Source organism: Alligator sinensis, unplaced genomic scaffold (assembly GCF_000455745.1).
Source record: "Alligator sinensis unplaced genomic scaffold, ASM45574v1 scaffold129_1, whole genome shotgun sequence".
Taxonomy (NCBI): domain Eukaryota; kingdom Metazoa; phylum Chordata; order Crocodylia; family Alligatoridae; genus Alligator; species Alligator sinensis.
In genome coordinates this window covers 1564642-1590753 of record NW_005842303.1, presented here as the reverse complement: position 1 = coordinate 1590753, position 26112 = coordinate 1564642, and the positions used below count along the sequence as shown (strand labels likewise).

The following is a 26112-nucleotide window of genomic DNA, read 5'->3' as shown; positions in this document are numbered from 1 at the left end:
TGGTGGTTTCAATCTAGGTCAAAGGACAAGTGTTCACATTACAAAGCTGTCAAAGCAACTGGAAGTAATTTGCATTTTCGTCCGCAGTCTCAGCAAGAAGGCCAAAGGCCAAAAGGATATGGGGACCATACTGCTAGATCCATCGTCTTTGACCAAGCTCTGTTACAACCACATTTGCTCTGATCACACCAGCCAGGATCCATACCTTGGGGACCTGGAATAAGGATTCCTACACTTACAATACAATCTCAAAAGTATAGCCACTCAGATCAACAGAGCCATATTGAAACCCCACTCTGACCTCTCACTGTATCAATCCTGTGAGAAGGATGACAGAATCCTTCTAGCTGTCACCTACAATCCCCAGTTTGAACACTCAAGACATCATTAATGACCTCCAACCCCTCTTGGAAAAATATGAACACCTCAAGGTAGCCACATGGGATAAACCTGTCCTGGCTTATAGACAGCCTCCCAAGTTCAAATGATATCTCTGCAGCAGACTACTTGCCTCCTATTCTCACCAACAGGAACCTCGCAAGAGGTTCCCAGATGCCAGCTGTGTCCCCTTATTAACACAGACCACATACTTACTGGGACAAACACTGATTTTAACATTGAGGGTTCATTCACTTACTCTTCTACCAACACCTTACAGAGTCACCGGCTTCCAGTGCCCCTCTGCTGTCTACATTGGACAGACAGGGCAATCCCTACATGAAAAAGTGAATGGACATTGATCTAAAATCAATTCCAGAAAGACATAGTAGCCTGTGGCAGAACACTTTAACCTCCCTGGACAGTCAGTCAATTGCTATATTTACCTGAATCCAAGATGACTTTGAATTTAAAAACAAAACTTATAATTGTCCATGCATAGAATCTAATCATTAAGTGTTCATATTAAATTAGCTCCCTCCTGCCCTATCACTGCAGCAGGGAGACAGGTGGCCTGCCCCCCAACCTGCCACTTACTCTATGCATGCAAAAGCTCTGGCTCTGGCCCAGGTCAAGGAGCACACAGGGGTACTCGCCCCATCCTCAGACAAGCAACAGTGATAAGCCCAGTCCCGGAGCCGCAGTAGTTTGCCTGCACTCCCTCCAGGCCAGTTTCTACTGCATCCCTCCCCGTTCCCTCTACGTGGTTTCTCCCACTGTAAAAACTACCTTGGCCACTCCAGGCAGCAGCAACAGCTCCAGGCAGCAGCTACAGCTGTGCTTTCAGCCAGGGCTGAGTGAGGCTGGAGCCATTGCCTACCCTGGGTCAATAAGCCAGCACTTGAATCCAAGACAAGGCACATACCATCTCACCCTCCCCTCCCCCCTCCCCATGTTGAATGGGGGAAAAACCTGATTTTAGAGGAAAAAACAATTTGATAACAAAATTCTGTAACAAGGGATCCACAGACTGGATTGTGCTTATTCTGGTCTGAAGAAGTGTATCTACACGTGTGCTTTACTGCAAGAGTTGACTAATTAGCTCCACAGTAAAGCTTCACAGTCTGCAAGTGCACTGGTATTAGGGGATGGTAAACTAGTTAACTCTACTGTAGAAAGTGATATCAGGAACAGTATTATCTTACAGCAAGGTACTTACCTGCACTGAAATGCACGTGTAAACAATGACCAGATGAGGGCCAGACTCCTAGCTGCCACCTAGCTTCACAGGTTCTGCATCCTCATGCCCTAGCCAGCCCCTCTGCAGCCTGATGCCACCACCTGGAGATCAGGGCTGACACCCTGTGCCTCCTGCCAGCCTAGGTATCCCCTGCCCAGCTCAAATAGCTGCTGTCATGGATGCACCCAGCAGCAGTTCACTCTGACTCAAAAGTACTCCAACATTTATTTCTTCACCTTAATTGCACATGTAGATACACCCAATTCTTGTTCCATTACTTGAGCTACCTTTTATAACCCAAATCTCTCTCAATGAGAGAACTGCTTTGTTTAATCCTTCACCTCAGCAGTGCTCCTTCCCTTTCCTTTTCTAAATCCCTTGCATTTAAAGTGACCATATTCCTTTCTATTCAGTACCTCTGCTCTCTGCAAGTCCCTTCATAGCATCTGATGAAGAAGCTGTGGCCTATGAAACTTTATGTCCCTCTATACAGGTTAGTTTGAGATGCCATGCTGCCCTGTGTTCTATTTTTTCCATGGCAAAGGTGACTCCAAAAAAAACCAAAAAACAATCAAGACTCAAGCTCACTTGCAAAACAGTTTGGCATGCTGTACCCCGACTGTTCACACACAAAGAACTTCAATGCCATCAGTTTAGCATTTCTTCTAACAGTTTGCTACAAATAAAAACAGATAAATAAAATCTATTACTAATGACAAAAAATAAACTTTGAAAGGATTGTTTAGTTTTGGTAAACTCTGTTATCTTCTTGAATATGCTAAATTGAGTCCACTGTATAAGGGTATCCAGTCCCTATGAATGACCAGGAAGAGTTGCCGGGTGGGGGACAGCAGTTAATAATGTGACTGGACCAGAACAGACAAACAGAAGTAAGGCTGGCTTGTTGTCCACTGAAAGTAGAAACACTGTTTCCTGACTGGCAAAGATAAACAGAAATCAAACTGAAAACATTTATTTGTTAACAGAATCAACTATAGTTTATTCTCTTTGAGTTCAAACAATAACTACATTTCAAAAAAAAACAAAACAACCCAGAAAACAAAACAAAAAATGTTGACAAAAGGAGTCTCTGCATCTGCAGAACAAATACTTAAGCTCAGCCACTGTTTAAATAAAAGTTGGCTCATGCGAACCAATACAAATCTATATACAGAAAGAATACATTTTAAAGAAAATATTTAATTAACAAGAAGCCAGATATTATACTCAGACTTCCTCCTCCACAATGAAGAGGAGAAACCTCAAACTTACTGCTCATTTATATGACATACAATATGCTAATGTTACCCATGTAATAAAATGACAGTGTGTCAATGCTGCAATCTTTACTCTGGCTCACATCCAGCAGATTTCAAATAAGAACAGAATTACACTCTAAATTTACCACTGACTATCCTGAGTGAAAGATTAAGCATACAAACCTAAATTTTCAAAAATTGAGTTTCTACAGTTAAATAACAAGAATCACAGTTTCTACAAAAGTTATGGACTGTTAAGTATACCAATGGGAGCTGGTGAAGACAAATGCCTCAAAATCAGAACATTTATTTAATGGCTGGTATGTGGATTTCAGTGCATAATTCTAGGCTCCCATATTTGAAAGTGTTTGCTGGAATATATAAACAAAAGTTAAAATTAAATGCATTTTCCCTGAGCTAACAGCACTGTAAACCATCAGTTTTAATTGTATACAATTGTATTGGTAGAACTCTTCCCCTTGTGAATTACCTTAAACCATGCATCATTCATCTCTGTTTTGTAATCTAAAAATCTTTTAAAACCTGAATAAATTCCCTGGAATTAGAAAAAAAAAACAAAAAAAAAAAACTCTACCTAAGTTTTCTCATTCTTCAAAAGTATCCTCCACAATCTGTAAGAGAACAGCACAGAGGCATAGTCAACACTAAGGCTGTGCTGCCTTGTCACTGAAACTTTAAGACTGTGGTTTTTCAAAGCAGATTTTAGCTTTCAGGAACTGTGTAGATCAGAGTGGTGATAATAATGTTTTATTTACATATATCCACAAATTAATAGTGCACATTTAGAACAGTTTCAAAAGGGGAAAGCTTCAAGAGGACAGCAGTTGCATTCTAATTCTGTATAAACCACCTGAGAAAAAAACAAATATAGCAAAACCATTCCAACTTAAATGCTGCTTCATCCAGGGTAGAAGTTGAGTGGTTTTGCTACAATTATATCATTGTATTATGTTCACATGCAACTAAAATGTGATAGCTGCTGCCCTTTTTAAATGGCTCCAAATATGAATCCACACCCAGAAACAGAATGTCACTCTTCACCATCTCAGAGGGTAAGGTATAAAAGTGACATTGATCTTTTTCCTTTTTTTCTTCCCTCCCATCATACCTAGTAACTGGCGCAGATATTAAGTATCTATGGTACAGTTACAAGGGAAACTATGATTCAATTTAGTAATTTTCAGAAAAAAAGAGCATAAAACAACTTGTAACATTTGGATTACAGAATCATTTGAACTTTTAATTATCAAAAAAATAAATTAGTTATCTGCAGGACATTTTTTTAAAAAGTTATCTGCAGAAATTATTAGTATCAGTAGTTTGTTCCATACCAGCTGTTAACTTTTTTGGTGCTTATGTAAAGGATTAGATTCACTATATAATATTCCTTGGCATTATCCATCCACACAAGCTCAATGTGCACTTTTCCATCTGAATCCACATAGTTTATGTCATAGATGTGCCCCATGTAGTCATAAAGGCCAGATGTCTTAGAAGACAGTCTCATGTAGACTGGGGCACTGAAGCACCAGAAGGGTTTTTCAATTTCATCCAAGACGGTGATATCCATCATGTAACAGTTCTAAAACACAAGCAAAAAATATTTACTTATGTTGTGCCATTTGATTATGCACGTGCACACGCATAATGTATACACAAAATATTTGAGATAGTGCCGAGCAGACAAAGTCTGAAAGCAGCACTGGGGCACATGCTTGAGGTCCCTCCAAGCCACTGATGCTGATGCTTTTCCAGGCTTAGTCATTCAGTGAACACAAGCAAGTGGAGCCTGCGTATCAGCCTCAGTCCCAGATTTCACAAAAGTTGCACAGAGTCAGAAACATCCTCCAGTTTCTCCCCCTCTATGAAATGGCACAGGATTTAATTCCCAAAAGGACAAGTATGATATTGAATACTACTCTTTAAGTTACCTGCAACAATTCAGTAGCTATACTATAAACTGAGATCTTAATATTGGGCGACACTGTTAGTGTCCTGTTGTTGGACCTCTTGCATAAAATAAGCTAATTATGAATATCTGAAGTTGAATGGTCTTGATGAGTGGTTCTCAACTGAGATGCTGCACTGTTACTGCCGCAACAGCAACCAGGTAAAATTGCCCCATGCACAATTCTGCTTTATGAGAGATATCATCTGCCAAAGAAGACCCAAATGATTCAGCTGTAGCCTTCTCCATCCCACCCAGGACTGCCAACTATCCATAACATTTATGGACGGTCTGTAAGAAGTCCATCTAAAAATCACTTTTCCATAAACTCCATAAAAAAATCCTGAGCTTGTTTCAAGATTTGTTGCATGAAGAAGCTACAGTCAAGCATCAATGCTGGGCAGAGAGCAGAGCAGCACCACCTGGTGCTTACACAGGAGCTCTGCTTGACACCCTGCAGCAAACTATCTGTCAAGGCTTTCTGGCTCACTACAACCTCCATAGTTCCTTGTAGATGGGACAGGGCAGAGGGGCTGACAGAGAGAGGCAGCAGATGGAGATGTGTGCTGGAACTGGAGGAGGGGGTGGGAAATAAGGCTAGTGACTGGGTTTTGGGGGTAGCATGGTGTAAAACCCCAGCAGCAGTCAAGTAGGGTTGCCAACTGAAGGTTTAAGTAAAATGTTTGTAGACCGTCGGTTAAAAGAATAAAATAAACATTCTTGTGTTGGCGTACATGGGCCCTCCAACACACTCAGGAATAGAAGCATATGGGCCAGTTCCACCTGTGCACTTTTTTCAAGGATGAGCACAGGAAGCACCAGACCAGGAAGAGCTACAGAACATGAAGCAGCTCCTGCCTACTTTAGGCTGATCACGGTCCTAATGCAGCAGAAGTGCGCACATGTGTCATAGGCTTTCCCAGACAGGGAAAGCCTGTCAACTTGCAGGCAGTTTGCTGGGAGCAAGAAGGGAAGAGAAGACAGGCACCAGATCCTGCCCAGGGAAGGTAAGTGATCCAGAGCTGCCTTTGGTTTGCTGAGGGTTTGTTTGGTGGGCTGTGTATGTTTGGGACGTGCTCCAAGAAGCTGGGAGTATTGCTGGCTGAGTGATTGCTGCCTGGGCCTGACAGAAGCCCTAATGAGGGGGGTGGAGCTGGTCCAGGCCCAGTAGCGTATAAAAGGAGACTCCCTGAGCAGCCAGGGAGCCAGAAATCAGCGTAAGCTGATTTTCACCTTATAGAAAAAAAAGTAAGTACATTAAAAATGCATAATCATATTCAAACATGTTTATAAATTCACAGAAGGCTCTCTTTTAGAAATTTTGCATGCCTGTCCTGCCAAAAGAGAGCAACTGTTTGACACAATGGAACCAAGTTAGCGTTTGACCTCTAACACCTGGATTTTAGGAGGTTTTTTCAGTTGAAATGATTTCTCACAAACAAAAACTAACCAATTTTAAATACACATATTAGGTTGTACTTTTATTTTGACATAACTATTTTTTTCCACAAAACCTATTCATTTACCTTTATATTGCCTTCAAGTACAGATGTTTTCCAGAAAAATCCAACTTTCCCAATCAGAGGTAAGTGTTGTGCATTATCTTTTAAACTTATAACTATAATCTTCAAATATCCATTTTGAATGTAATCTGAAAAGAATAACAAACATATCATTATGTAATGACAAATCAAACTAGGCCAGAAACCCTTTGTATGTCCTTATTTCTTTGCTACAATCTCTATAAGCCATGCATTTGTCCTCTACAGATCAATAGAGAATTCTGACATGTATCCAGTAGTTTTCATAACCACCTAGCTATGAAAACAGATAAAGTCAGCATACACAGCTTTGATTCTGGGAGACAAGAATAGATAGAAAAGTTGGGGTTTTTGTTTCATTCAAGTACAGAAGTCTGAAAGCTACCCACTGGCTTCAAGATACAAGCAAATAAGAGTCTCAAGTGAAATAATTCAATCCCGAGTCACCCAATCACTCAACCCTGCAGGTATCACAGAGGTATCGTGTTCAACACCAGGGGAGAAAAGGCAAAGATGCTTCATTACTACTTTGTCTATCTGATACAAAACTAGTTGCAAATGGAGCAAACCAACATTACCTAATATCTATCCTAAATTTGATACTGCTTGCAATCATAAGGAAAGGATTTTTTAATTTTTTTTTAAATGGGAAGTTTTTCTTTTCTAGTAAATAAAAAAAATGTAAATTCTGAGGTTTGATTACAGTTTGGCATTTGTCTTAATGAACTAGTTCTCTGACAAGGAAAGTAAGGGCTTTTTTTGTTATTTTAAGTAAGAGCCTCTTCATAGGACATTTCCCATAAAACAAATCTCTTTAAATACAAGAGATACTAAAGCAGTTGAAAGTTGTTCACTGAGAAGGCAGGCAGGATAATCATCTTCACTATGTGAGCACAAGAAAAGGAAATCAGGAGTGGCTCTCCGTTCATCACCTCAATCATGTACAAACACAGGGTGCCATTCACTCTCGCTGGCAAAGAAAGCAGTTTAAATTACGCTTTCCTGATGGAACTGGCCCTACTCTAGCCAAGAGAGAACCCACTCAAGGGAGGGGAGGTGTTTGTGCATGACTGACTGCTTCCCTCAGGGTTGCTGGGCACAAAGCTGCAACAAGGCTGGACCAGCTCCAGGCAGGAGCTGCCTCTGCAGCCCAGTAGGTGGGACCCAGAACACAAGGGAACACCACACCATCATGACCACCAACGTGAGGTGTAGCAGCAGCATGGAGTTGCACCCCCACTGCTGCTGGGTAGGTAGAGGGTGCCTCAGCTTGGCAGCCATGCCAGTGCGGCGCTCCCTTCCATGCCAGGTCCAGCCCTCTGGGCCATGGACCCCAGGGAGGCGGTCAGCAGGGAGCCCCAAGCCTCCAGCAGGCAGCTTGCAACCTCCGCCCCCACCACTGGCTCTGCTCTGGCCATGCCACCCACAGGGGAGGGGACGTTGGGGGTGGAGTGATGGGAGCCAGACTCCACACACTACATTAGCCACAGCAGCTGCCACCTCCCACAGCAGGGGCTTGGGCCCTGCGCATTGCCAGTGCTACTCACTCCCAGGACCAGGAAGCGGCAGGAGTGAACGACACTGAAGGGGTCGGGGGCTGCAGTGTTGATGGTGAATACAGCAACATCTCAGCCAGGCCTTTAATTGTGACCAAATTAAAACAGTGCATCTTGCACAAAAATACAAAGTGGCAACTGGGACCATACAAAATAGAGCAACCCCAATTGGTTTTATTCTGTGCTACATTATGTCAAATGAAGAAAATGGTCAACAGAGAACTGACACACTTATTATGGATGCAGGAGCACATACCAGCTGCTGAAACTTCCTTAGCCTGATGAAGGGTTTTTGAACCCGAAAGTTTGCTTAATAATTATTTTCTAACTATTTGGGTTGGTCTAATAAAAGATATCAGATTCACCCAAGGAACCTTGTCTGCCTATGTCCTTAGACCAACACGGCTACAACCTACACCCCTGTAGCTTTAAGCAGAGTTTTTACAAATAGAACTTTAAAAGAAGCCTCAATTACCAAGCATTTTCCTCAAAGGGATATTTACTTATCTGCAAATAAGATTCAAACAGGAACAGTCATTCCATGATGCATAAATCCACGCAAAAACAAACTCATGTTGATGGAAACAGAATAAATTGGGGCAATCCATGCTGCCAAAAGAAGGAAGTTCAAGGTATCACCAATATTACAAAAGCAATCACCACATCGGTAGATGGACCACCTAGGAAGCTATTCTGCAAATACCAAATCCCTTTACATTCATTGCTGTACTCTAAGCCAGACCTGATAAAAAGATGATACAGAGTTCATTTCTCTGACCTTTTCATTTGTGTGTGTCAATTCATTTTTTGCAAATAAGAGTTTAGTTTTAAAAAAAAGTTAGTCGTGAACTGAACTTCTAAACCCAGTTTTACGCTTCCTCCTTCTTTGTGGAGGATCAAAAGATTGATAGAGATTTAACTTCTTCAGGGATTTTTCAGCCTTACAGAAATATTCTTAAAAGGTACTGCCCTCACTGACCACATTTCCATGAATGCACCTTCCCACTCCAAATACAATTTTACCCTTTTCCCTCAAAAAAGAGAAAGCCCAAATCACACAATGACAGTAGAAAACATAGTTCATAGGTTATGTGCTTCTGCCCTTGCCAAGATTAGGGATTGCAAGCCAGCTGGGGGTCATTTACAGTTGCATATACAGAGTTGCTCCATCTTTTATTTTTTAAGGGTGCAGCTTCTCCCTTCAGGTGCATGGGACTGCTAAGGAGCTCCAGCAGTGCCCTTTGAAGTAAAAACTGCAGGAAACACCTGTGTAGTCCATCCTTCACTTGGCAACCCTTACAAGTTAACTGGGGCGAGTTACCCAGCTACAAATCCTCTGGGTTCTAGTGTACTTCCTCTCCACTCCCATTCTTTTTGTAAGGCTCTGCTATTGCTCAGGACCTCTCCTGGATGCATTTTTTTTCTTCACACTTCCTGCTAAGCCACCAGCCTTCTAGTTTACGAAAGCCCAATCCACTTCTCACCCCTCTTTGAGAAAAAATGTAGCCACTCTGCTATTCACTGCTGTTCCACCCCAACCCCCACATCCCTGATCAAGGAAAGCTAGTGGCATTTCATCTGCTTTTCAAAATGTTTTAGCCCTGATGTATAAAAATGCAAGGAGGTGTGGCCAGTGGAAAGGGAACTTTTTGCCCAGAAACTCAGGACAAGATGTTCAGGTGAGCTTTCAGATAGGTCTAAGTAACAAGAGGCACAGGGGTAGATCAAGACACAGCAGGCATAAGTCAGAATCTGGTGAAGGTGGTGGAGGGAATGGGACTAATAAGTAATAAACATGCTCAAGCCTGAAAGGCACTTTCAAGTTTTGTTGGAGCCCATATAAATAAGATTGGGGGGGGTGACTTTTTTTGATCATTTTTGTCCCTTAGCAGCATAAGTTCCAGTAGACACACAGCTATACAAAACAAGAGAAATTATTTTTGCTCTTGGAAGTGGTATAACCGCTGTTTGTTCCACTAGGACAACAACATCTCTCCAACAGGAAACTTCATAAGTATAGACATTGACAAGGGTTCAAAAGGCAGGGCACAGCAACAGATCTGAACTGTCATTCAGAGGGATGGGTCTTATAGATGTCAACTAGACATGAAGGGAGGATTTTGATCCCTATTGCCCTGCTAAACAGATTTTCAGGAAGAACTGGGGGTGAGGATCGGAACATAGGTCTGTTAGTTGCTCACATGAAAAAGCTGCAACAGGGAAGGGAAAGGGGAGACTAGGCTTCTGCTCCTTAGCTACCATTCAGCACTTTTTTTTTTTGTGAAAAAAACCACACCTGATCATTGATTTGCCAACCAACCAGTATAGGCTTTGTTGTAAAAGTAAACTGAAATTTGTACAATATTACTGTTACAAGATACAATGTGCAATTTTTGCAAGCAAAAGGTACAGCAGACCCCCGTTTTATGCATATTCAACTTACCAATTTCTCGCATTTACGCAAATTAATATTAACACCCAAGCAGAAAAATACACCCCGAGACGTGCATCATTCGTGTATATACGTGAACACCTTGCGCAGACTGCGTCAGAGTTACGCACACCTTGGGTTCCCAAGCAGGATTCTGGAGGCTCACTCAGTCTCAGTGTTGCCATTGTGATAGCAGCATATGTTTACAATATGTTTTTGTAACATAATAAATAAAGTATTGGTTGAAAAAGGTTTCCTTTTGGTACCTTTGGTGTCATAAATGTGAGGTCTAAGGAATACAACCCCTCACTTTTCTATTATTTCCTATGGGAAAATTCACCTCGAGTCACACAAATACGACATACGACTCAAGGTTTCTCAGGAATGCAATATACGTTTAAGTCGGGAGTCTACTGTACCTCTTTAAAATGTTCTCTCACCATGGCAAAATTTACTTATTTCTACCAGAATCAGATAAACTATTTAAAGTGTGCACGTCAATCCACCACAAATGGTGTATAAAATTTGGTGTAAATCATTTACACGCAAATTTTGTAGAAAAAATGCACACAAAACCCCCCAACAAAAAAACTCCCAAAACAATCCTAAAAAAAGGCCTAAGACACATGAAACAATCTGTCCCATAAGATGCCTTGGGCCAAAACAAACAACATCAAGCCAAAACAGCAGAGGATAATACTGAAAAGACTTGGGACAACCAAGAAAAAAAAAAAAAAGCGTGTGGCCAAGAGAGTACAAACTCTGCACGTAAACAGACTTTCCAGCATTCAAAGAAAAATCCACAGATTTTTAGAATCCAAAGAGAAGAGCTTCAAGAGACACTTTCCAATAACTAATAGTGGAAAGTGACTGCAATCCCAGATTTTAGGGAAGTGTATGTGGCTCTGTAAACAAATCTTCATTTCTTCATGTTTTCTCCACAGTTTGTGGAAACAGCTACAAGAACATGGACTAGAGATGGAAAATAGGAAAAGTTTAAATAGATGCTCTCAATGCCTATTAGTTAATATTCAAAGAGGGGACCAGAGAAAGTACTTAAGGATCTGCTGAAATTAAATAAAGATCAATTTGATTAAAACAATGCATAGACTTTTCTCTACAATAAAACAACACATCAAGTGTTATTCTATAATCAGCTGCTAGAATATAAGTCAAGGACCAAAGTATACACTTAAAACTTTGGCTAAGTTCTCAACCCTAATGACATTCTGGTTGAGGTGTCACCAAATACAAGCACACACACTTCAGATCTCACAAATATCTAGCAACTCTCCTCTGAAAACTATGAAATTCTGATGGCAACACTACTATCTTCTACTGCCCTCTACTGTCTTCACCAAAAACCAGGACATGCAGCAAAACGAAAAGAAGTAATATTGCTTTGTATTTTTCCAATAAAATGCTAATTTTTTGTAGCATTTTAAACAGTGCTAAATACAGATGCATCTTATAAACAGATATACATTTTTAAAGTTTGAAATGTTTACTTTCTTCATATAACATAAAAACGGCAAGGTAATTTGAATTTAAATGTTAAAAATGCAACCACTGAAATGAGTCTGGGACCACTGACAGATGTTACTTTCAACTACCTTTCAAAGATGACAGAGGTGCCATTCAGTAGTGTGTACCAGCTGTTATAATACATCTGTTACAGGGCCATGCTCCTATAAAACAGCATAAGTTAGCTCAAAAAAATAAAATAAAAGAAAAAAAATGCTGCAACTTTAACCTGGAAGACAACAGAATTAAAGTTGCAATGGTTTGGCTTCATTTTTATTACTACTATAAGAAAAGGGAAGTCAACAGCTACATTGGAACAGATTATGTTTATGATTATGGAATGGGCTCCCAAGGGAGGTGGTGCTCTCCCCTACCCTGGGGGTCTTCAAGAGGAGGTTAGATAAGCATCTAGCTGGGTCATCTGAACCCAGCGCTCTTTCCTGCCTATGCAGGGGGGTCAGACTCGATGATCTATTGAGGTCCCTTCCGACCCTAGCATCTATGAATTATATAACTATTATTTGATACCAATATCTCTGTAGCATCTGTCGACACCTTCTATTTTAAAAAGCATTCATTTTTTTATGTCAAACATTTTAAAGGGGTCTTAAAAGCTAAAGAGAAATTCCGTCTCTTACAGATGCAATATTTTTCCCCACAGATACATTATGATATCTAGGTTGTCAATGCTCTAGCAGTAATCATCAAAAAAAAATCCAGACACATAAGTAAGAGAGGGATGAAAAGGTCATTAGTAAAGGCTTAGGAAAGTGAGAGACTAGGCATGAAGGAGGTAAAAATACATGCAAGGACCATTTTAAAATGAAACCACCTTCCAATTTCCATTAACTCTACCTTTTCTGCAGAACAGATTGCGAAATGTAGAACACACATAAGAACGCCCACCACTGTGCATGTCAATGTGTAGTTGGTAGCCATGCAGTCCATACTCTGGGTCAACATCATCCAGTATAGGTTTATGAGTAGGCAGGACATATCGTCTTAAAAGAAAGAATCAAGCAAGGAAAAAAATAAGTTGGCACAAAAGAAATGCTAAATAACCTCACTTGATACAATTTAATTTAAAAAAAAAACACAACAAAAAAAAAAAAACCTTAGTTTTGTTTTCTGGTTTGGTTTTTGTTTTACACACAGGTGTTCTGCTTTGCCATTTATATTTTGGAAGCTTACGTTGAGTTTACCATACTCCCTACACAGATCAATATCACACCATAAAAAGCTAACCACAAGCAACTAACTAAATTTACCACTGGAAACATTTCAAGTGCACACCTATAAAACTTCCATCAGATGGACTCTTCTACTGTAGCCACAGGTCTAAAAAAATATCATTTACTTCACTAGAAGAGCAGACAATGAAATAACCTGCCTGTGCGCCTGGTTTAGAGTACAATGGTGAATCTCTGGCTGCGTACATATGTTCAGAAGAGCTGAGAGAATTCTCCTAGTTTTTTTTTCTCCCCTGGCAGAAAACAAACCAACAAAAAAACCCTTACCCCAAATCCCCTGACCCAAGAGATTGTGAAGGGGCTCCCTGCTTGGCTGCAGCAACAGAGTCTAGCCTGAATTATGTTGCCTTTCTGGACCCAAGGGAAGCAGGCAGTACACTGAAAGCAAAGCTGGGGAGACAGAAGACTATGCTGCAACTTCTCTCAGAAACTAAGTAGTGTACACAAGTTCAGGCTCCAAGGAGAGACTTCCTATATTATTTTTCTTGTAGTATGGCAATTTTTGCTCTGGGAGAAAAATTTTGAATGTCTGTACACCTACGGTTTCTACTGGAAGAGCAGCTACTTTCAGTTTTTATGTGGAAGGTTGCCTCTGGCGAGAAGTAAATTTTTTCAGAAGTACATAAATGGACACAAGTTAAATCCAATAAGAGAAAACTAAATCACCTACACTTCTAATGATTTACAAAATCCCAACAAGGGTTGAAGTAGAAACAGTAGTTACTAGGTATGCTTTGTATGAAAAAAACAACCTCGACAAGGAGAAGCAAGCAAAGAGAAAGAATGTACAGAGAAAGGGGAAAAAGAAGCAGCTGCTTAAAGCCAACTGACAGTAATCACCATTTTGAATATTTTAAAATAGACAAAAGAAAAAAAAACACAAACAAGATGTCTGTAAAGATATATTATATACATGTTTAAAATAGAAACTATAAATCTAATAAAATTGAAAATGGCAAGGAGGAAGAGGGAGGGGGGAAAAGGTAAAGCTTTTGCAAAAATTGATCTTAAGCAATTCAGTTTATTATATACAGTAAGCACTTTTATGGAAGAGTGTGATTAAGTTTACAAGGCCTCTTTATTAAACGTAGTCCGGGGATGTTCTGGCATGAAAAATACTTCCTTTACTTTTTTTTTTTTAAGCCAGTTATTGTAACTGTAATGCGTAACAGCTCTTACTTCTCTGTGGAAAGCACTATCATTGATAATTAATGCCATAATAATAATCCTCCTTTACCACCAATTCATTTTAATTTTTCATACCTAATGCTTTATGTACAAGATTATACCTAGAATCCCACATACAAAGAGAAAGTGATACTTACATAGTGGAAGAGCCCAGTGTGCTTTTCTCAATAATTTGGTGATAATGAAGAGTTGCCACAATAAAAGCAATCTCATTCCCTTCCTGACAATTAATTAGAAGGAATACATTGCATCAAAAAGGTTTTCCCGAGCATCATTAAACCCCACAAAACATGCTACCTATTACGTCTCCAAGATCATTGCAGTATATTACAATTTTAATGATAGTTCAACAAAAAAGAGAGCACTTCTTACAGACTGGTACTATACATCACATCCAAACACAATAGTGTATAAACAGGGACCCAAGTCATGGCAAGACAACAGGTTTTTTGTAGTCCTGGCAGCCCCACCCCTCGCCACTCAATGGCAGTGTGCCTTCATCACTAGCTTTTTTTTTTTTTTTTTGGTTGATTTCACAGGAAAATCATAGCCAATGCCAGATATCCCAGCAACTGCAGATAATGCTGCTTTTCAGTTTCCATAAAATGCATAAACTGTAAGGTCCCTATGTAAAAAGAATAATGGCATCTGCATAACACTGCCAAGCCATGATATAGAATTCTCCTGTGTGGATATCAGTCACAAGATTCATTTTCGCACTTCATAAGTAACATAAAGAAAAAGGTGAATAAATAAAAAAAAAAAATTTAAATAAATAAAATCGCGGGGGGGGGGGGGGGGGGGAGGGGGGAGTGATTTGCTAAGTGCCTGGTCATCATTACAGAACCATAGAAAATTAGGTTTGGAAGGGACGTCAGGAGGTTTGCTAATCTAACCCCCTGCTCAAGGCAGGACCATCCCCAACTAGATCCCAGATGTGGCCCTCCATTGCCTAATAGAGAAGAAGAATTGCATCCCTTGATCTGCTGACTCGTACTAATGCAGTCCAGTATTAGATATTTAGTAAGTTATTAGCATCCAGGACTCTCCTCTTTGACAACTAAAGTGCTATTTAACACAACAAAGCACAGTAAAACATTACACTCTTAGAACAGCAGTTCTCTTGCATTGCTGCACTACACAAAGCAAACTGCTGCTCAATAGGTATCATTCATATCAAGAGCTATAGAAAGCCTTCAAAAAAAAAAAAAAAAAAAAAAATGATCAGGCCATTAATTTATTTATCACAGATTTACATACCTGAAACATGAATCAAAAGTAAAATTATTTGCTGTCACTTGCCTAAGCCTTTAGTCACTCTTAAAAAAATAACTTTAAGAAATGTAAATTACCCCATTCACCACAATGGCTTATTTACATTTCAGATCCATGACCATTTAAATGCCAACTGATTTAAACTATTTCAGAATCAAATACTGTAGTGCAGCAATGCATAGTAGTCAAATGCACTCGAGTCAGTCATCCTAACTGGGTTGGTAACAGGGTCTGCCACCCTAGAATCTACTCGGTTAGTGATAGAACTGCAGTTTTATATGGGGACAGGTGAAGCTAGCAAAAGCTCATCACCAGAGGTGCCAACTCAAGAACAATGCCAAACAGATCCAAGTTACCACTTCCTGTGTCCAATCATGGTCACAGGGTGGGGAAGGGGGAAGAAGGAAGGAAGAGAGAAAATATTACAGGTTGGTCATCCAGTCCAACATGGAGTGAGCCACATGTCCCATTCTGGAGTGTATAAGTAGGAGCGTGCAAATCAGGTAAGGAGTACGTACAGGGGGGAGAGAGAGATATCACAGGTACACCTCAACTCGAACTAATCACACAAGGACAATTCAGAAACACTGGCACATAAAAAACTGCAAGTGTACTTTAAATCGGAAAATAAAATTGAAGGCCAAAACTGAACATCAGATATCATGCTGTTGATATTCTATTTTATGGTGTATCGTATCAAAATAGTTTTTAATTATTTCAAAGAGTAAATGAAGGCATTGCAAAATTCAGGTCCAGCTAACCTGCAAATACTTGGAACTGTGACTGTAGATGGCTATTAGGATTCAGCGGTGATTTTGAAGCTGTTTCACTACCAGCATATGCATGTTGGAATTGACATTTGAGAGATTTTTTTTTTTACTTTATAAATGATTAAAACATATGCGAGAAAAAACAGTGTTTGCTAGGCAACCATAATAAATAACATACCATACCAAGGAATATCCTTACCTTCCACAGTCCCATTAGAAGCCCTGGATCCAGATGTAGAAGCTGAACAAGACTGTCCGAACCAATCACTGTAGGGGCTTTAGTCAAGTTAGTAAGATCATACTCAGCAATTAGGGAACACCACCGAGGTCTTTGACAAGGCATGGTAAAGTAAACAAAGACAGGATTGGGTCTTATTACAAAACATGAAAGTTCAGCCACTTTTCTCCCTGGATAATTAACAGCACATTACTAAGCAGTGTTCTAAAGGTGTTCAGCATACAAAGCAATAAAAATCTAACTTCTAGACAAAACACAGCCTGCTAGTAGGCTCCAAGGGCATCTTTGCGCATGTTCAGGGTGGGAGGGGGGGTACTTTAAATTAGAATAGCTCTCAGAAGCTGCTCTGAAGTGCCCACAGCATCATGTGTATTCAACATTCACATTTCAAAATGGTGGTGGGGGCACTTTAACTAAAGCTCACTTGACAAACTTTAGTTAAAGCACCATGGCAATTGTTTTGAAGCACGGGGATGCTGAATACACATGATGCTGCGGCTGCTGGGGTGTGCTAATTACATGCTCTAGCAGATTCGATTAATCAAGTCTGCTCTGATGCTTTACCAATTAGCACATGTTGGAACAGGCATCAGGCATGCGTATAAATGCTCTCAAAGCCTAGGTGAGAATTTAATAAGACTCATCACAAACCGATGTAACATTGTGAATAGGAAGCTCAAAATAGGACAGATTGATGTATTTGGGGAAGGAAACCTTATGACAGGATGCAGAAAAGGCTGAAGTGCTCAATGCCTTTTTTGCTTCAGTCTTCACAGGCAAGGTCCGCTCCCAGACTACTGCAATGGGCAACACAGTTTGGGGAGGAGGTGAGCACCCAGTGGTGAAAGTACAAGTTAGGGGTTACTTGGAAAAGCTAGACATATACAAGTTCATAGAGCAAGATGGGATGCACCTGAGGGTGCTGAGGGAGTTGGCCAATGTGATTAAAGAACCACTGACAATCATCTTTGAAAACTCATGGCAAATCAGGAGAAGGGCTGGACTGGAAGAGAGCAATCATAGTGCCCGCATTTAAGAAAGGGAAAAAGGAGGATCCAGGGAACTCCAGACCAGTCAGCCTCACCTCAGTCCCTGGAAAAAATCATGGTGCAGATCCTCAAGTAATCCATTTCTAAGCACTTGGATAAGGTGATTAGGAATAGTCGGCATGGATTCACTAAGGGCAAGTCATGCTCAACCAACCTGATAGCCTTCTCCGAGATAACTGGTTCTATGGATGTGGTGTGTCTTGATTTTAGCAAGACTTTTGATATGGTCTCCCACAAAATTCTCCCAGGCAAGCCAAGGAAGTATTGGCTGGATGAATGAACTGTAAGGTAGATAGAAACCTGGCTGAAGCATTGGGCTCTGTGGGTAGTCAATGGCTCCATGTCTAGTTGGCAGCCAGTATCAAGTGGAGTACCCCAGGGGTCAGTCCTGGGGCTGATTTTGTTCAATTTCTTCAAAGACTTAAAATGTGGCATAGAGTGCACCCTCAGCAAGTTTGCAGAAGACAAAGCTGGGGGAGTAGTAGATATGGTGGAGGTTAGGTCTAGGACTCAGAGTGACTTAGACAAATTGGAGGATTAGGCCAAGAGAAATTTCATGAGGTTGAGCAAGGACAAACGGAAAGACCTGCACTTAAAGACGGAACAATTGCATACACTGGTACAGGCTGGGGGCCAACTGGCTGAGCTTTGCAGAAAAGTACCTGAGGGTTACAGTGGGCAGTAAGCTAAATATAAGCCAGCCATGTGCCCTTATTGCCAAGAAGGCTAACAGCATGCTGGTCTACATTGGTTGGAGTGTTGCCAGTAGGTCAAGGGAAATGATTTCAGTACCGGTCAGGCCACATCTGGTGACTGTGTTCATTTTTGGGGCCCCCACTACAGAAAGGATATAGACAATTTGGAAAGAGTCCAACAAAGGGCAATGAAACTGGTGAGGGGGCTGGGGCACATGACTTATGAGGAGAGGCTGAGGGAACTGGGCTTATTTAGTCTGCAGAAGACAAGACTAAGGAGAGATTTAATAGCAACCTTCAACTACCTGATGGTGGGCTCAAAAAGAGGATGGAGCTAGACTGTTCTCAGTGGTTGCAGATGACAGAATAAGGAGCAATAGTCTCAAGTTGCAGCAAGGGAAGTTTAGGTTAGATATTAGGATGAACTTTCTCACTAGGAGGGTAGTAAAATGCTGGAACAGGCTACCAGAGAGGTGATAGAATTTCCATCCTTGGAGGGTGTCAAGACCTGGCTAAACAAAGCTGTCTCTGGGATGATCTAGTTGGGAGTGGTCCTACCTTGAGTAGCACATTGGACTAGATGACCTCTTGAAGTCCCTTGCATCCCTAATTTTCTGATTTAGTAAATTTCCTAAAGATTTTTGTAATAAATTTATTATAAAAAAAATGCTTTGGTACCAGATACAAACCATGGATTATTTTAAATAGGTAGTTTAGGAATGATGAACTTCCCTCCACAAAACTGATTCTGAAGAGAAACATCATTTTACTAAAGTCAGCTGGATTGGATATATTTTTGTTCCATGCTAGTTGGAATTAAAAGACTGATCCAGAATTATGATGGTAGTGGTGGTTTCTGATACTGTTGACTCCTGTCTTTTCAGCTCACTAGTGGGCTCTCTCAAGTATGTGTCCATTACCGCCTGTCAAAGAAGTTTCACAAGACACTGCTGGTTAATGCTCACTCTTCTCAAAACTCCTTATACGGAGGGCCCCATATTAGTACTCCTCCCAGTCATTTTGTTTTGGTTTGTTTAGGGAAAAAACAGGATACCACTAGGAGGAAATTACCACCCCAAACATATCCTAATCTCATCAGTATTCAGATAATGTCCATCTTAAAACATTAAAGTCTCTCCTCTCTCTCTAGCAGGGTCTCTTAAAAAAAAATATCATCATCACCACCACCACCAGCATGAGCAATAATAAATACATTTATTATATTCATCTCTCACACGGACAAATGTTTGCCTGACAGATCAAGGCAACTTTTTGGGATGGAACCCTATACGCGTCCTTTTACTCCATTTCAGATTCCAGAGTCTTAGCAAGTCTCCCAATGTCTGACCAAGGACAAGGATCTGATGAAAACAAACAGGAAGCAATTCAACCTGATAAGGAAGGGATCCTTCTCAGAAAAGCAGGCATTTAGTAGGAACAAGCCAAAACAGAGCCTGAACTGAAGAGAACTAGTTTCTGCTAAAAAAGTTTACAGCCTCAGCAGCCAATTAGATCCAAAGTTGTATCTGGATTTCCTCATAGTAGTTGCAGTATTCACACGTTTGGTGAAAGGTAACTTTGTTACCCACACTTTGGCAAACCCCAGCTTGACTACTGCCATATGATTGTCCTTAGTGGCTATTCAGAAGCTGCAGAATGTTACAGAATTAGAAAAGGCTTCCCACCTCTCAAGTGGTTGACTCGTATGAACACAAAAAAGACATCTCAAATTTCTGAGTTTTATTTTATTTTTTGGTAAAGAGATCTATGGAAACCAACCTTCAGTCATACTGAGTTTTCCAAACACAAATATTTATTGTAAACAGCGCATTAAAAATATAGTTTCACACTCACTGAACAAATAATACTATCTTGGATTATTATAACTACCTAAATAGAAAAAAAGAACTGCTCTCACTAAGTTTTGCATTTGCTTTCTCCCAATTTCCCATTCTGTCTCATATTTGTCAGTGTTTAGGAATAACTTCTCCAGGGCAGGAACTGTCTATTCTTAGGATTGAAGGGAAGTAGGGCTGGAAGAGACCTCATGAGGTCATCTAATCCATCCCCCCCAACAAGGCAGGATCATCCCTGACTAGACCATCCCAGCCAAGCATCTAATTCACCCACTCTTGAAAAATGTCCAAGGATGGAGAGTCCACAACTTCAGGAGGTAGCCTGTTCCAATGCTTGACAACCCTCATGGCAGGAAAGTCCTTGTAGTGGGATCATGGATGTTTGCTTAGCTCAGTCTTTAAATTTCATGCAGACCTATATTTCCTGGGCACACATGCCTCAGGAATATCACAGACAAATCAGCACTCAATGCCACAACATAACATAGTCCATACAGGGTTCCCTCAGTCCTGAGTCTTCTCCAGAGCCTGAGAAGGTGCCTGTGGCTTCCTACTGCTCTCTGTCCAGAGTCTTCCATCACAGACAGTCTTCGACTCAGTTCCCTGACATGATGCTGCTGCTTCCAGCCTTGTAGCCCCTGTGCTGTCTCCAAGACCCTATGAAAGGTTTCTCTGGCTCACTGCTGCTCCTTGCCTTGTAGCCTTCTCTCTCACCCTGTGGTCTTTTCCAAGACCCAAAGAGGGCTACCTCAACTCTATACTGCATGTCTCTCCCCTCAGAGTCTTCCCTTCTCTTCCTGGCTCTCCTGCCTCCCCCTGGGAGTCTTGCTCTTAGCTCCCTTCTCTGGAAGCCCTTTAGCTAATTACCTTTCTCATCTGTCCTAGTTCTTCTGGTAGCTTGCAACCAGGTCTCACTACCCACAGCTAGGCTGTAGTCCCTGCAAGCCTGTAGACTCCTACACCCTAGTATGTCCATGCTGCTGCAAGCCTCTGCCAACCAGCCACTGCAGTCCTCCTAGTCTCCAACCTGAATTTCTTTTGGTGCATCTTGAAGCCATTGGCCCTAGTCCTATATCTATGGCCAAAGAAAAAAGGTCAATCTCCCCACTTTCTATGATCTCCAGTGAGGTATCTGAAGACTCTTATTAAATTCACTTTTAGTCTTCTCTTCTCTAAACTAAATAACCCTAGTTCTTTCATCATAAAGTCTTGCTTCACAGACCCCTAATCATTTTTGTCCCTTACACTAGACTCTCTCCAATTTGTCCACATCCTTCTTCAAGTGGGGGGGCCCAAACGTGGACAGTACTCCACGTGAGGCCTCACCAGTGCTGAATAGAGTGGAAGAATCACATAGCTCAATTTGCAAGTGACAGTCCTGTTAATACAACCAAACTTGCCTTGTTGCAAAAAGAGCACCCTGTTGGGTCATACTCAGCTTATGATCTACCATAACCTCCAGGTGCTTCTCTGCAGTACTATTACCTAGCTACTCATTTCTGCACTTGAGATGGAATAGTTGCATGCATAGATACAGACTGGGGATTTTGCACTTGTCTTAGTTTAATCTCATCCAATTGATTGTGCACAATTTTTGCAGCCTAATCAGGTCAATCTGGATCCTAGCCCTACTGTCCAAAGTATCTACATCTCCACTCCAGGTGGTGCCAGCTGCAAATTTGTCAAGTATGCACTCAATCCAGTCATCCAAGTCATTAATGAAGATACTAAGCAATATCGGACTCAGGACAGACCCTTGGGGAACTCCACTTGATACTTCCTCTCAATTAGACATTGAGCCAGAGGAATACTCTTCGAGCATGATGATCCAACTAGTTATATATCCATCTTACAGTACCGTCATCTAGTCTGTATGTCTTAGGTGGTTATAGAAAATGCCAATGAAAGAGTGAAAAGCTTTGCTAAAAGTCAAAATATACTGCATCCACTGCTCTCCTGCCATCTACAGAGCCTGTCCCCTTATGAAAGAAGGGGATCAGGTGGGTCAGGCATGACTTGTTCTTGATGAATCCATGCTGGCTGTTCCTGATCATCTTGTTCTCCTTTAGGCATTTCACAAGAGATTCCTTGAGGTCCTGCTCTATGTTCTTTCCAGATAATGAGATCAGACTAAGTGGTCTAAGTCCCTAGGTCCTCCTCCTTCCCTTTCTTAAAAGGGAGCTTTATATGGAAATGCAAATAGATAACACTTCCTTTAATTCTGATATTGATTTCTCTATTCGTCCTAAAAGCACACCAATGAATAACAGTACTTTGGTTTCTGAGGAAATGCTGTAGGTGGACTTAGCTAAAAAAATTAATTCACTGTTCATGTCAGTTTGAGATTCAGCAATTTCCACACAGACAGAATCCACAATATTTCATTATACAGTATAAAGAATATTTAAACTCACCCATTCTTGGTTGGAACCTTGCATCGGTTGAGCAGCAATGGTGTCATGCCACATAATTCCAGAGTTGACAAAGTGTCTAAACATGGCCAACTGGTACCATACCAATATACAGTAACAGACGTGTCATTAAAAGTAATGTCCACCTGCTCCACTACATGCTCCTTTCCCTTTCTGTCCTTCAGTATGACCACCCAGCTCAAATTAGATGCTCTGTTATTGGGGAAGTGAGAAAGAAAAGGTTTCAAAATGACCTGTCAAAAGTGACAAGAATGATATATGGAACTTTGATACTCAGTCAGCAGCATGCCCTGGAATTTCTAGAAGCACAGCATGTTTGTTTCCTGTTCTGATCAATGGAAAAAAACTAAGGTGGCTTCTTCAGTGCAGAAAAAATTATGTATTTTCCCTTCACTTTCATTAACTTATCTACATTCTTAGAGCTAAATCACAGAGATAAGATACTGATAGCACCTTATGTTCCCCCCTACACAGAAAAGACACAGATTTACTACATAAATATTCTGTACATGGCTTAGGGGCAAACACACTTTATGACAAAACACTGCTTACTTTATAGCTTCCTTGCTTTTAAGAGGAAGGCCAGTGTAAAGGTTTATAGGTCTGAGAAGTTGAATTATTCCGGTTTTGGTAACTGCTTTGTGTTTCATAATGTATTCCTTTTTCCAGTACCCCAATTTTCTTTCCTGGACTGTAGCATGGCTCAGTGAGACAGTAGTTGTTTCTATAGACTCAGTTTTCCAATTAAGTATTTTACATGGAAAAGAAATGGAATATTTTTTGAACCAGATGACACTGTGAGAAACAAAAATAAAAAGTAATGAAAATAACAAAAGGCAAACAAAATTAATGGCAAAAAGAGTTATTATAAATTAAAAGAACATGCTAAAATATAAATCCACTTCCAACAAACAGAAAAAAGCAATTGCATGTTGATCTCAGCTATTGTTGACAATCTCATTAATAAAAGTTATTGTCCAGGTCTAAAATCTAATAGGGCTTTTCTTTTGGTGAACAAAAGGGAATCCCAACTATAACAGAAGTCCCAATATCCATATTTTACCTCAGTGGCTGATATCCCTCCATATTTTCACTACCCCTTCCTTTAAATTTGTCCCTAAATGCAAAGGTGTTATTTGTGCTGCATTTCCCTATTCTTGGCCTCAGACTGCTCAATGCCAGACCTGTTCTCTTTGCCCCTAATTTTATCCCTGAGAATTCCTCTTTTCCAATATCCAGAAAGTTTTACAAATACTGTATTATACAATTAATCCCAGCTGTACCCAATGGGATCAGTAAGGCAGCAAAGTTAAAGTATTTGCCTACTATCTAAAAACTCCATTTCAGGGCCAGGATTAAGACTTGAAACCTCCCAATGCCTAGTCTTATGCCCAGAACACTACTACTCCTTTGCAGGGCACAGATAGATGAGACACGTTCTCCAGAGTTACTTAACTCAAATTTTACTCAACAATGGGTGCATCTACACGTGCATATTAACATGCAGCCATACAACTCCAGCACATATGCCAGAGTTGACTGCACCTGGACGTCACATTTACATATGCATCTGGGACCGCAGCACATTGAGCTGGGTCAGAGCAGCCCCAACTGCCAGGAGACCAGGGTGGGGGGCTTCTTCAACCTGGCTCAGCATGCTGCAGAGCGGCTGGGTGGAGCACAAGGGGGCTTCAATGCGGGGGTAGCCAGTGGGCAGCCCCTGCACTGAAGCACCCTCGTGTCCCAGCCAACCCCATCAGCATCTACCATTTGTACTGCAGCACACACACGCACAGAAACTTCAGAGCAGGATAATACTTGTATTTACAAATATTAACCTGCTGCAGATTTTATTAGTTTTCTTGTGGCTTAATAGGGCCGCACATGTAGGTCCTGAGACATTTACTACAGAGTTAATTGGGCAACACCGCAGTACACATCTCATGCCCAATAAGTTTACTCTGTAATAAGAAGCAAATACATAAATAGCTCTCCCAAGCAGTTTGCCCGAAGTATGCACTCTTACAGTGCCAAGCCACTTGGCAACAAGGAAGTCGGTTTGCACTGAACAAATGGGTACTCTAGAATAAAACTGACAATAGTCCAGACACACAACAAGTATTTCCAGGATCCTCAGAAGCAACTTCATGCCAAAAACAGCATTTCCTCTAGGACACACGTTGTGTTATTTGCCTGTTTCATTTTTCTTCTGAAGTAAATTGATGCGATTGCAGGCATGATTCAAAAGTAATTGATAAAGGGATGTCTGCCTGCACTGCAGATTACTTCAGATAACTCAGAAGTATGGACTTCCCCACCTCACTAATTTTATTGGAGTGTCAGCTCTGAAATCCCATGACAGCAGTTCAGCATCAATATTAATCAATTTCTCTGCATTTTAATAAGTGGACTGGGAAACGTGTTAGGGCAACGGGCAGCACTAGTGGGGGCCTACGAAGGAGAGCCAAATTTTCTCACTGAGAAATATTGAATGCCACCAAATACCAGACAAACAAGGCCTACAAACTTCCAATTACTTCATGCATACAATGCCCTGCAACATGACAAAAATACTTGGGCAAAAAAGCAGGCACCTAAAAGGACCAAAAATAAGTAAATAATAAAAATAAATAAAAATTCTGATGGCAGTCTGTGCTAGTGTCTCTAAATCAAAGTACACATGGATCTTACAGAGCAGTAAATGCTTAGGGATATATTTTCAAAGCAATGCGTTTGGCTTTAGCCACGTAACTTCTATTAACATGAATAGGACTTCCACAGCTAGAACTCCTTAAAATAATTTGCAATACAACCGAAAAATAGCTAGCAGGTAGTTACATCAATTGTCTGGCATAAATGAAACCAAATTAAAAAGGCTCAATTTCATACAGTCAAAATAATTATGTGAGACCACTTTATGAGTTTTCCCCGCTTCCTTACTTGTCATTGGCCAGATTATAAAAGCGCCGATTCACACATCCGATACACAACAGGGTTACAGCATCCAAATAAGAAAGTATTTTCAACAATATCTCAGATGGCATACTGGAAGAGAAAAAAAGTGGGGGGCAGTGGGATGGAAGCAGAAGAAATGTTGCTAGACTTATCCACAAAACTACAAGGATGACAGTGACTAAAGCCTTTAACCCCCAAGTAGAAGAAAGTGAATGTAAAGAGAAAGTGAGGCTACCAGTTCATAAATACACATGTCAAACCCGTCTTCGTAAAAAGCCATTTTCTTACATCTTAAGCACTAAAACCTGCAGTCTTTATTAGTTTTGCTTTGTTTCTCCCATCTAGAAACCTCTATATAAAGCACTTCACAACAGCCTACCTGAGTGATAGAAGATGTTAACAACAAACCTAGTTTCTTGAGTTTCATGTTACTATGGTGCACCTGAAGCCAATTTGGATTTTGAAAACAGTAACAATTCTTTTAAATGACATTAAATTATATTGCT

General features: G+C 40.7%; 1 protein-coding gene across 3 annotated transcripts in view; it reads right to left on the bottom strand.

The window, feature by feature from the left end:
* Window positions 1–2599: 2599 nt before the first annotated feature.
* The window catches only part of FBXO15 (F-box protein 15), a 40955-nt gene continuing 17442 nt past the window's right edge, over window positions 2600–26112 (bottom strand). For all 3 annotated transcript variants that reach the window (XM_006028305.3, XM_006028308.3, XM_014522107.2), the window contains 8 exons: window positions 25592–25696; window positions 23204–23446; window positions 22634–22843; window positions 16581–16710; window positions 14474–14556; window positions 12754–12899; window positions 6373–6497; window positions 2600–4480 (listed from right to left, as the gene is read on the bottom strand). In XM_006028305.3, coding sequence (XP_006028367.1) covers window positions 4211–4480; window positions 6373–6497; window positions 12754–12899; window positions 14474–14556; window positions 16581–16710; window positions 22634–22843; window positions 23204–23446; window positions 25592–25696 — 1312 coding nt within the window. In that variant the 3' untranslated portion in view covers window positions 2600–4210. The remainder of the gene's footprint in view (window positions 4481–6372; window positions 6498–12753; window positions 12900–14473; window positions 14557–16580; window positions 16711–22633; window positions 22844–23203; window positions 23447–25591; window positions 25697–26112) is intronic.